The sequence below is a fragment of the Glycine max genome, chromosome 2, assembly GCF_000004515.6.
Source record: "Glycine max cultivar Williams 82 chromosome 2, Glycine_max_v4.0, whole genome shotgun sequence".
In the NCBI taxonomy this organism is placed as follows: domain Eukaryota; kingdom Viridiplantae; phylum Streptophyta; class Magnoliopsida; order Fabales; family Fabaceae; genus Glycine; species Glycine max.
The window spans coordinates 48497450-48511376 of NC_016089.4; the positions used below are offsets into that span (position 1 = coordinate 48497450).

General features: G+C 29.8%; 1 protein-coding gene across 1 annotated transcript; it reads left to right on the forward strand.

Moving 5' to 3' along the window:
• Positions 1–1194: 1194 nt before the first annotated feature.
• LOC100790175 (WRKY transcription factor 71) lies at positions 1195–3890 on the forward strand. Its single transcript, XM_003518461.5, has 3 exons — positions 1195–1906; positions 2401–2541; positions 3014–3890. Exons 1-3 carry the CDS (start codon positions 1422–1424, stop codon positions 3399–3401), a joined length of 1014 nt encoding a protein of 337 aa, XP_003518509.1. The 5' UTR covers positions 1195–1421; the 3' UTR covers positions 3402–3890.
• Positions 3891–13927: the final 10037 nt, after the last annotated feature.

Here is a 13927-nt window from a genome sequence, read left to right on the forward strand (position 1 = left end):
ACGTGCCACTCTCCGGTCAAATGCCGATGCCCAATCGCATGACACGTGTGAGAATTAACCTCCAAAATGCGTATAGTCGGAATTCTTGACTAACTCCACTCCCTTGTTAACAACGTGACTACGACCCCCCATGTCACTTCCCATCTCTCTCAAAATATATCTTATTTAACAATGATACTAATCATAATAATGTATATGAATACATATTTATATTCATTTGTTTATCTAATAGTACATATTAATTATTTGTATTTAGAAATGTAATAATACTAAAAGGTATTGTGCCTTGTCAACATACTAATGCAACGACCCGGATAATCAATCATACTATCATATAAGATCCTACCAAACCAAACCACATACGTGGAGCTCAAATGAACACAAAATGTAAATCTGAGATTGAGGTTTTAAATTAATTTTTCTTCTCAAAACATTACAAAGCAAGCTAAAACCTTCAATAAATATATACATAGCATTGTTGCCTTAACATCCATTATCTTTTATTATATAAAAAGATAAACATCTCAGCATGCAAGCATTATTCAACTTGTTATTTTTCTTTCTCTTTTGATTAGATTCAAAACGATCAAAAAAATTAATAGAGTGCTTTAATTAATTAAGAAGTCGCTATCAACTATATAGGTAATAAATCTTTCAACCAACCTGACTAATAATTCTCGAATCGATTGCCTTTTGAGGATTGAAATATTTGCCTCATGTCAATTATTTTATATACTTTTTTTTACACCCTTTAAAATATGTCAAATTGCATAATATATGGACAGACAAAATAAAAATAAATAGAGCGACTTACTATTTTTAAGATTTGAACTCCAAACCTTAAAGTCATGAGACGACAACTTTAATGTTCTCATAAGACAATATATATATATATATATATATATATATATATATATATATATATATATATATATATATATATATATATAAAGAATTCTTTTTCAACACTAATTGCAGTGTGTGTTAAACAAGTGGTGTAAAATATGATTAGATGTTGTTTGAGAATATACGGTGTATTACTATTAAATCAAGAAATCACGCCACAAGCACAAGCAGGTATATATAAACAATTGTTCCTTTATTTATTTTTTTTTTTAAAAAATTGATTTGCTTTAGAAAAAAAATGAACCACACACTGACTTTAGAAAGATTAAGATAGAGAAACACTCCCCAATTAGCTCCAAACACTAAAGTGAGAGGGTGCAAAAGTAGAAAGGAATAAAAGCAAGAAGAAAAACAAAGTCCTAAACCAAAAAGCTCACTTTCCCATAACAAGCAACCACATCGAATTTAAGTCTTAGCTGAAATATCATTCTCAAAGCTACCTTTTGTTTTTTGATCTGGCCCTTCCTCCTCCAATAACCTTCTGCTTCTCCAATTCTCTTCAATTTCTCTCTTCCATGGCGAATGAGAAGGACCGTTTTTATGATCCCTTTCATTACAACAACCACCATGATCAGCAACTCAACCACTCATCATCAAGCTTTCCATTATTCTTTAGGGACAACAACAACAATTCTGCACCAATTAGCTCACAAAACTTTCAAGGGTTTGATGATCATAATAATAACTCTTCTTCTGATCATCATCACACCACTTTCACTGACTGCTTACATGGTTCCATGGATTACAACACCCTCTCTAGAGTCTTTGACATGTCTTGTTCATCTTCTGAAGTGATCTCCTCCATTGATGAAAACCCCAAGAAGCCTAGTGCAGGAGGAGACTCTGTGGGGGTCAGGGGGAACCAATCAACACCTAATTCATCTGTCTCTTCGCCATCCAATGAAGCTGAAGCAATTATAGAAGAAGACTCAACCAAGAGCCAGAAAGATAAGCAGCCAAAAGCGTGTGAAGCTGATGGAGATGAAAAGCCTAAGAAAGAGTATGTTTAATTAAAATTCTTCTTCTTTTGCCCCCTCTTTCTTTGTGATTTCTGATAGATCAATGGAGGGTAAGAAGATTTTTCCTCTCACAGACTTTCTCTTTTTCTTCCTTTAACAATTCATGAATAGGATCTGATTATCTTATCAATTAGCAACTGTTCTTTTCTAGAGGGTATGTAGAATTTTGAATTTTCTTCTTTGAATTACTATTTAGTAGTATTTACTAATGCAATTATAGTATGCCCATATATCATTTCGTGTCTTTCCAGTTGTTTATGACTTTCAGTGCCTTTTATGAAATGAATCTGGTCAATCTGTCTCTATTCGATCACTTATACTATATACAGTGTGTGTAGGTTTTGTGTGTATGACTAAAATGGTGTAGTGTGGAACAATGAAAGGCACTTAACCCTAAAATAATTGTTATTGGTTTGGTGAGTTTTATCTGCCATATTCTTGCGGTGAATTTGACTGATGTTTTGGAGCGTTTCAGGAACAAACCCAAAAAGAAAGAGAAAAAGCCAAGGGAGCCTCGTTTTGCCTTCTTGACTAAAAGTGAGATCGATCATCTTGAAGATGGATACAGATGGAGAAAATATGGACAGAAAGCGGTCAAGAATAGTCCATACCCAAGGTTAATTATTTTTTCCAATTTTGGTATTTCTTAGCTAGTTACGTGTACATTATTAACCTTTCAAGGCAAAAATGATGAAGGTTTGTATTTGTATTAGCCGAAAAAAATGATTAAGGGTTGTGGAATGTTGGGGTGTGCCAAAATCATCATATATTGACACACAAAGTCTTCTATTTATTTATTTATTTGTTTGTCATATCGATGTAATGATTCATATTCTTTCTTGTCATACTAAGGTTGTGTAACGGCTTATTTCTAAGTACTTATTAATAAAGCTTGTTTTTGTTATCAACTCTCTAATGATGAAATTTGAGACATATCACATAATAAAAAACTAACAATGATCATAATATTGCACGTATAGATACTCAACAATAGCAAGAAATTATTAGTTCATGAAATGATATAATTTATCATCAATTCACTTTTCACGTATGAATGTAATTAACATGACTCTTTATTTATAATGCAGGAGCTATTATAGATGCACGAGTCAGAAGTGCGGTGTAAAGAAAAGGGTGGAGAGGTCATTCCAGGACCCAACAATTGTGATCACAACATACGAAGGGCAACACAACCATCACTGTCCAGCAACTCTGAGGGGCAGTGCTGCAAGCATGTTGTCATCACCTTCCTTTTTTGGTTCCTCTTATATGGCGTCAAGCTTACCCCAAGATTTTCTTGCTCAGTTGGTTCCAAGTTATAGCCAAATTAATGATCACCAAAGTCCAATGTTTCACCAAAACCTTTCCCATAATCTCCATCCACAGCCTCAACAGCAGCACCAGTTCCAACTCTCTCATGACCATGGTTTGTTGCAAGACCTACTACCATCATTCCCTGGCAAACACGAGCCATGAACTCACTAAAAACCTAGTGCATGTTTTGATTTATTTATTTTAGGAAAAATAATGGTTTTATATTTCATCACTACTAGAAAAATTAAAATTAGTAACGGAATAATCTATGTAGGTTTTTTAAAAAATCCGTTACTAAAATTTGGTGATCTGATCTCAAATTAATTAGTGAAGGAAAATTAATTTTCTATCACTAATTTTGATCACCAATTTATTGATTTTTAGAAGTATTTCTAGGAGTTTTTAAAAGAAAAAACAATTGCTTTTTCAAGATAAACCAGAATCAAACATGCACTTAACCCATTTCTATTAGCGTATGGTGGAGCTTGCAGTGTATTGCACACTGTCTATATATAAGTATGTGTAGTAATTAAGTAGTAGTAGATTCCCTCTTGGTTAATTACCTCCTCTCTTTAAGTCACATGTATGTACCTAGATTTGTATGGAAATGAAAAACATTGATTATTCTTAAATGAGTATTTAGAATTACTTCAGATGGCATTGATTATTCTTATATATATATATATATATATATATATATATATATATATATATATATATATATATATATAGTTTGGTAAGTTTTGTCAAAAATGTCAGAGATGGGCGGTGTGTTTTTCATTTGAGTACTTTGCAAGTTGCGAATATGTATTGGAGAAGGATGGTTTTGACAAGACGATTAACGTACCGTATTTATATGATTGATATTTCTCAGTGAAAGGTATTGATAGGACTACTTGGTGATGGCTTCTTGGATCACTAGCTTGCTAACACAGTTAAAAGAGTGATCAAGGAGTATGCTACTAGAAATAGAAGTTTTCATCAATAACTATGACAGCGTAGCTATTGATTAATTCCTATTTATGGTCCTTTTTTTTTGCACTGTTAAATTGATATATATGTCAATCATTTTACAGTTTTTATATTAGAAATTATGGAGGGATTAATCAAGAACCTATACAGGTACATGGAATTAAGACCGTATATATATATTTCGACTTATCAGTTATAGTGTATGTGCTTTCGTGTGTAACTATACTTTTGGTTGTGGACAAATACCTAACTTTTAAGATTGATATGATATGATCTTAAGCTACTGTTCTATTATTTATCTTTTTTTTTTGTCTGTTTCGTCGTGAAACCAAATGGAGGAAACAATATAGCTATGATTCAAATGCAAGCCGAAATTAGCAATAAACCTTTCCCACCTAAACCATTTGTGTACCAGGGTCTACTAATTCGAAATGAAGTTATTTAGAATGACCTATTTTGCTTTAAGAAGAATAAACAATAAAAAAAACAGTGGTATCACTGCACTCTCATTAATTATTAGATCCATATGATTTAAAAACTAGACAGGAAGGAAATAGGAATTGAAGGTTTTATTTCTCCCGTTCTTTCTCTCAATTCTCAAAGAACCTATTTTTGCTCTCTAAATTAGGGTGAAAGTGGGAATTACATATATATATATATATATATATATATATATATATATATATATATATATATATATATATATATATATATATAATATAGAATTAAGAAGTACAATAATTATGTTTCATTTCTTTATAAAATGCAACTTGGAAACAAGGGTAATGGTAATATAGTTTCCTTTCGCTGACTTATATTAATCTTTCAAATGAAAGTAATTTTATTCTATTCGTTTTTCCCTCTGGTACGTCCATAATTGTTATTCATATATTTTAAGAATCCAAACATATCATGAAAATTATTTTTTATACTTAAAGAAATTTAGACTCTTTAAAATAATAATCATGTTGTGCCATATTCATATATGAACACTTTGAAATTGTTTTTTTCCTTGTTTTAAAAAAATATTATACCAATAATATATAGATTATAATATCAAAACTATAATCCGAACAAATCATGAAATATAGACACTTTAAAATAATAATCATGTCGTGCCATATTCGTATATAAACACATGAAATTGTTTTTGACATTTTTTTAAAATATATTATACCAATGTAGATGGTAATATCATAATAATTAGATAAGTTATACTATTTTGTTTTGCTCCTTTTTAAAATACTAATTGCTCTTTTTAATCAAAGATTTATATTTTGTACTAATTTTTGTATTTTAAAAATTTGTCGTATCTCTATATTTGTGCGTATTGAAGTTTTAACTCATGCTCGTGTGCATGTGCACTTTCTATGTTATACTAATATTCTCTTTTCTATTTGATTTAGAATTTCGTTATTCAGAATTCACTTTAACTAATTTTAATTAAGTCAGATGATTTACTAAAAAGGACAATTTTTTCGAAACTTTACTTAAACAACTTAAACTAACACATATATATCAATAGGCTAGATTAACACTCTCTATGTTAAGGCTTTTTAATACACTTAAAGTAATACGAAGACAATAAAAAAATAAACGCAAACTAAAGCCAGAAAATATATAATGGGAAAAAAAGCAAGAAAATGAGACCATTTTTCTTCTTAAGAACAATATATGTTGCAGGCGTCTTCACGAATCTTGTTTCTCTATTTGTTTGTTTTTCACTATTGCAACAAATTTATGCTCTAAAACTTTCAATATTGAGGAGCATTCTTATTTTATATTTCTAAAACTAATATGATTCGATTAATTTTCCTATTTTTTTTTTAAAAAAAACTTCATTCACGAGCTTTATCTTTATATGAGTGACCTATAATTAAATTCATTAATATGTCAGATTTTCTGATTGAAACATGTTGGCTGAAATTTATATATTTTTTACTAGAATAAATATTACAAAGACCATTAATGAGGTTAAAAGAATATGAAGTCAGGTTTTAGAAATACTACGATAAGTAGTCAAGATGTCTGTTACCCTTCCATCTGTCCTCATGCACTCTAGATCTAAATGGGGTGTAGTTACCCTTAACCTTTTCATGTACATTATTAAACAATTGTTTGACGTTTACCAATTACTTTCATAATTACTTAATTTGTATCCTGTTTAATTGATTGCGATGAATTAATGATAATCCAACTAGCCATACAACTATCCAAGTTGAGAATTTGACCAGAATAATGCATTGGATCCAGAAATGCACGCATGTTCTAGGGTACGTGATGTCCATAAAATCATTTACTGGTTATAACCTATAAATATATATATGACTAAATATAATTATAATGGGCATGTTTTATTTATTTATTTTCTACTTAAAAATTGAATATGATTTTTTTTTTTGTTTTGTGTGTGTGTGTGTGCAACTATTCAAACACGGGGGGCTAAATGCATGTTTTCCGTAGATCAAATCATACTTAAAAAGGAAAAAGCAAGTTGCTTAAAATTTCAGTGCTCTCATTTGTCTCGCTCTTACCTTTTTTGAGATGAGTTACGGTGGTGTTAATTATTTTTCTGCGATGTTTTACTAACTTGTGTTTATAGTTTTATTATTTGAACATAAAAGAATAAATATTAGATATACTATCATCTATAATTATTCTTATCTCTTATTTTAATTTTATTTGTATATATGTATTCTAAAAATGCACCATATATTAAAAGACATTTTTTGTTATTTGAAATTTGTATTCAAAAGACAATAAAGTCTTGATGCCTACAACGCTTCAATAAAGTTATGAGTAATTTCTATTTTTATATATGGGATTTAATTTTAATAGTTGATATCATTTCTTAATTAGTCATGTGCAATTATATATTTTTTCAAAATAATTTAAAATAGTTATCATTTCTTTCAAAAGCAATATTTTATATTTTTAGTGTAACCATATACGTACATATAGTACAAAACTTGACATTATAATTTTTCAAAGTTCTCTTTTTTATCCAATTATTTAATATGAAAATTTATAATTTCTATTGTATTTTAATTTTAAAAATATAATTTCTTTGCTTTTTTTTAAGTCAATTTCTTTGCTTATATCTTAAAATACTGAACAACTAGACCATGTTAAATTCTTAATAGAATGTTGCTTTGAAATTTGTCACACGTAACATCAACGAGGGTGGTGTTATATGGCATAGAAAGTCAAAGCAGGTGGAGCTAACGGGGCTGGGTATAGCTGAGGGCTGCTCCAAGGTTTAAAACATTTTAATATATAATCATTGAAAATAAATGAAAAATGATAATTTACTGTTAATTTCATTTCGATAATCGATAACTTTAAGAAAATGAGCAAAAGTATTCCATAGGAAAATTCTAATTGCTCACAAGACAAATAAAAAGTGGCAAAACTGATTTATTTATTCTGCAGGTTAAACATTATATCACAAAACTTTTGTAGATTGCAGAAGTCCAAATCATTATGGCTATAAATTCGGTTTACCATAATTAACGGAACTAATTAACAAACTATTTACCATCCAAACCGTCTTAATTAATTCCATGAATGAATCATTGAGTGCCTCCATTATTGATTTATTGTTTGCTCTGCCGCCATAGAAGCTTTTTAAATGAGCTTCACCTTTCTCGCGACTAACAGTTTGTCTGTCTCGTGTGCTTTTAGTTTATCCTAAATTTATCAACGATTAGTCAACACAAAGTTACCATCTCAACTTCAAAATATTTTCTGCTTTAAAAACACATCAAAATATATGCTACTTTAGAAAATCAAGATCAATTATATTTATTTTAATAATATTTTTGTTTATTTTCTTAGTATAGACTATATATATCTTTAATCAGAACATTATGAAGTATGGAGGATAAAATTTTAGCTTTGAATCTTTAACACATTTACATATCCAAAAATATATTCATTATTGGTATCTTATGTGAAATATTTTATTAATTTACAATATTATACTGTAACTCCTTTAATGAAAATATTTTAATAAAAGAACATGAGACCAGCTTATTAAAAATTAAAAAATGGAAACTTATCACACTTAACCAAGCTAGTCAAAACAAATATTATCGATACACACATAGGAAATTGCCATAAAAAATTAAGTCTAATGAAAGAGATTAATTTCTCACAATATGACAAAATAAGGTTCTGATCTCCATTGAAAAAATGTATTCATATTTAGTGTCAGAATTATGTTTTAGACTAGATTATCTTTGAAAGAAAAACTTCTAGAAAAAAAAATCATACATTCATTCATACCAAATTTTGTCAAGTGAAAATTTCAAGAAAATAGATGCTTATATATAATTTTGTTTGCTCAATGAAATCAACATTCTTACAATATTTTTTCAGATAAAGTTATTTTGAGGGACTCTTTTTAATTTATTAATATATAGAGACTAATTTAAAACTGTAGTTCACTTGATCTCAAGATGCCTATTGAAAAATGAAGGCAGATTGATCAGGGTTAATTTTACAAATAAGGTATTGAAATAAAGTTCTTTTAAAATATTTTATCAAACTAAGACAATCAGTTTAACTAGACACTTTAACTAGTGTCACATAATTTATTTATTACTGTAACATGAGATACTGCAATATTAGTATAGTGTCCCACATGAGCACCACATGACATTGATAAATCAAAATTTTAAAATATTACTTGACACTTTATTGGAGTTTTCTGGTGTTTACCGTCACAATTTGATAAAATATTTCAAAAGAGATCTACTTAAATATATTTTTGTAAAATTAACCCCTTTTAACCCATCAACCAAAAATGAAAAGATAGTCCAGCTATATAATGCAACACTTGTCCAACTTGTTTACAGTAGCGGCTTTTCATTTGTCTGCACATACGGATACAAACAAAGTTGTTGCCCAATAAAAGTTTGAGTGGCATGCAAGGCATATCTTGATACAAAAAGGAAAATGTTTCATTAATGTGGAACAGTAAAAATTATCCTATTTTGTAGAAATAAATTCATTACTGAAGTAGTATTTCACGTACGATTTTCTTTTTTATTTTTTTATGAATACAAAATATATTAAAAAAATTCAAGTAAATTTTACATTGCAGTGAAAGTTTTTAAAAACGTATTATAAATGACTGTGCAAGATTTAAAGCTAATTCATTATAAAAAAAATAAAATTTAAACCCTCGATAAACTATAATATCTTCATACTAATTATTTTACTTGTATGTACATTGAATTTTTTTTATCATGTTAACTATAAATGAGTGTCTAATGATTTTACCAATAATCAACTTTTATTGAAAAATGCAGTTGACCGTCTCTAATGGAGTCTGATCTCTAAACTAGTGAACAGTTTATTTTTTAAACATTAAATATACATAGTTATTTTTATTCAATATTTTCTTTATAAAATATTGAAACTATTTGTTATGGTATATAACATTAGTCTTATCAAAGAAAGTCTAGATTAATTGATTAAATAGAATATATGAATTCTGATATTATTTTCGATTCATACGAATAAACAAATAATTTGCCAAAATTATCAGTTTGAGTTGAAATTATACATGCAGACAGAAGAAGTGCTGCATCTATCTGGCAAGAGTCCCTCTACTTCCGTGGTTGAAAAAGTGACATGCTTGTGGTTGTGGCTGTTGCTTGTAGAAATGGACTTGTTTTGTCTGACTTGCAAGTTCCAACCTCAAAGCAATGCCTTAAAACGGCATTAGTTTCCATCACATTCCAGTTGCATAATTAACGTGACTTGAATATTGCCAACTTGTTATAGCCAGTTTGGAATTGGAACCACGTTAACCAAAAGTAAGAGTAAAGATGGTGGATTTACATTTTCTAATTCCATGTTAGAACTAGGGTCCAAACACGCTAATTTATAAGAAACAGCTGGTTACACATGTATATAAAATAATTTGCTTAATGAGAAGTGAGGGAAAGGAAAGAATTACAGTGATTGTATATATACAATCAGAAGTTCATACTGGACATGAACAATTTTTGGTTGTGATCATGTTACATATACTTTTCTATCAATATTTTTTTAATTTGTTCATAAAAATTGAAAATATTATTAAAAAATTTATAATAATTCATGTACTTGTTCAATTAACTTAAGTTAAATTACTTTAATCTCGTCTAATCAGATTTGAAATAAATATACTCATTACTATGGAAATTAGCAAAAATTATATCTATATATATATATAGATATATTCTGTTTTAGAAGTCCAAATACGTATGCGAGTAATAAATTAAATAGATAAAATTATGTGAAAAACTGTTGTATTTGGTAAAGAGAAAGGAAATAGAGGGAGTATAAATAAGTAAATAAAAAAAGAAAAAAGGAAAATAGATAAGATTTTTTTTAATTAGCCAAAAACAGAAATAGATAAGATATAAAGTGACAAAATAATAGTTGTTTTGTTTGAGAGAAATAGAAGGGAAATTGAATGAAAATAAGATCTAAACACACTTTATGTTGAATACATAATTGATTATGTTGGAGATCGAACACCAGAGCTTGTGAGGAAGAAAACACCAACAACACGAGATCGAAAGCTAGAGCAAAAGAGGAAGAAAACATGAGGACTGTAAAAGAAAAAGCTGCCTCAAGTTTTTCACTCAAATCTTCTCTGTAAAGAGTGGAAGTTAATGACTGTGGACTCCACCAATTTTTTTTATAAATATTTCTCATTTATTTCATGTGTACCAAACGAGGGAAGTCGTACACTTCTTTGCATTTCTATTCCCTTCACTTCTATTTAATATTTCACATGTACTAGACAGAGCCTTATTAATGAAAATTGTATGTACAAGCAGAATTTTGCTTACATGCAGGTTATTCGTAGATTTCTATATTATCTCTGAAGATAATAGAGATAGCTGATAGCTTCCACATCTTTCAAAAAATAGATGCGTTTATTTTCTTCTGCTCCTATAACGTGTTTCCAAACATACTTATATATCATTGCTTGTATAGAAGTAGTAAATGTATGTATAATTTATAAATACCCTATGTTAACATATTGAAGAAAAAAAAAAAGACCACTGAGTTTTCAATAAAATAAATACTAATATAAAAAAGTTAATATAATCAACTAAAAAAAACATTATACATGCAGTAAACAACACGTTTATAAAAGGGAGGAAGGAGAAGTCAAAAGCTGTGGCAAATATGGGCCAACTTGCCCCATTCCCCATGGAGCTTGTAAAGTGGTAGCAGAAGAGAAAGATAGTTATCAAGAAGCCTAGATGCTAGTCCGTGAAAATAGGCCTACTTTATCAGAATATTGAATTATTATGTATTCCACTTCCACCGTTTGAAACCTTCAACTTGAATCATTTGTTTGACTGTCTACCTAATAAGTGCTTCCTCAAGAAACTCCCATCTATGGATTCCTTTTCCGTTTGGGGTGAAATTAGAGAATCAACAAGGATTGCAATAACAATTGCAAAGTTAACAGTTTTTCCCTTCTCATTTTCACTAAGAAGTAAGATCCACAAAAATGTTAGTACAATTTAATTTATTTATGGAAGATAAGATTCCTTTATGACACTAGCATCAATGGAATGGAACAAAAATTATGTTGAAAAGAATCAAAAGACAATCATAACTAGCTTCGCCCGCCATTCACAATTTTAGTGCATGAACCAACAATGTGCTGGGAAGGAAAGCAACCACTTTTACAAATTATTGGGGTACTGCACCGTTCGGTGCTGGCATCTTGAAATGGAAACCTGATTAACTGTTAAAAATGAAAAAATGTTTAGGGCCCATTTCTTGTCAGATGATTTATGCAAGTGACTGTATAGACAAACCTTAGCTATATCTAACCATAAAGCCCAACAATTTGGAGAGGGGAGAGAAGCAGCAGTAGTATTGATAAGGAATCAAATTGTTGAGAAAATAATACAACTAAGTCAAAATACTGCATAACACACACACACACACACACACACATATATATATATATATATATATATATATATATATATATATATATATATATATATATCCACACACTATTTAACTTCTTTATAACAGCCCTAACACCACACAAGTTTTAAAAATTTCAATGTGCAAGGCTGTGTTTGGAAAGCTGTTACACACTTACACTGCTGTCCAACAGATCTTTTACACATTAGGAATAGGACTTTGGATTGGCATTATGTTGAACTTAACAGATATAAAAACGGGCCAAATCTTTAAAAACAAAATAAATCTGTCAGAGTGTGTTTGGATGATGACTTTTAATTAGGTAATTTATTTTAATCATGTAATTGAAATATTTTAAGATAAAATTACACGTTTGGATAAATCATTTAAAAGAGAAATTGAATTCAGTCATTTTAATAAGGAATTTTATTCAATAGAAAGAACGAAAGAATTGAAATTCTTTGAAAAAATGAGAGAATTTCAATTTCTTAGCAACTCCTCTCTATAGACGGGTCTCCTTCATCACTCTCCACCTGCACCTCACTTGCTTTCACTCATTCCTCTCCACCCACACGCTTTCCCCTGTGACCCTAATCGACTTCAACGACTTCAAATCAAACACGACATCGATATCCGACATCAAATTCGTCAAGGCGTCATGCAAATCCAGAATCTTGAACAACTTCTCCGACGACCAACAGCTTATGCTAATTGCCTCAGTGAAGTTGAAGAGCTGAATCGCGGAACCTTTCACCATCTCCATGAAGCAAGCCTCGTCGATGGAAGTTCTGACGCTGTCGAAGATTTGCTCGCAGAGCTTCTTCTCACTCGCAAAGAGAGTTCTGACGCAGACCTTGGCAGCTTTTATCCCGCGTCTGCTTTTGTTCTCGAGCTGCTCCCACTCAAGGCGCTAAACGTCTATGATGCTGAGCTTTTCAATGTGGAGCTTGTGGAAGCTCACGTCCACGGAGGATTTTCGCACGCTGACATAGACCTGGATGCACTCGCAGAAGTAGCCGAAGGAGAACATGCACTCATCGATGCAACGGAGGTCGTAGATGGCATCGGAGGGGATCAAATCAATATCGCGGATGCTACTAGTGGAACAGTAACTGTTGTTGTTAACAAAGTTGACAGAAATAATATAAGAATTAAAAATATAAGAAATCTAAATTGGTTTATCTAAACAAAAAATTTGAAATTCAAGGAATTTAAATTAGTTTATCCAAACAAAAAATTTTAAAAATCCAAGAATTTTAATTGATGTATTTAATTTTCCTGAATTTTCAACTCTCTAGACTTTTAAAATACTCCATCCAAACAGACAGCCAAGTTATTTCATATACATATTTATATTCTTTTAATAAGTCACAAGAAATTATTTTTTAAAATGTTCAGAAACAAGTTTCTTTTTTGAAAAAAAAAAACCATTCTTACATATCAGTTCTACAGTCACCAGTTTGCTAAAAATCATTAGGGTTCAATATGTTAAGTACCTTTGACTCGATTAATAAAACACTAAAATATGTCTCTAAATAAGGAAAATATTTTGTTAGAATGAACAGGATATATTGGAATTATTCATATACAATATCATAATTATTGACTATAATGGTGAACTTATATAAAAACTGATTCTTTAAGTCTAAGAATCTCATAAGGAACTTCCATTCAAGATGCTTGAAAAATATATTATCACTAGCTTAAATGGTTTTCGAAGCTTAAAACATGGATAAACTAAAAGCAAAATGACAAGGAAA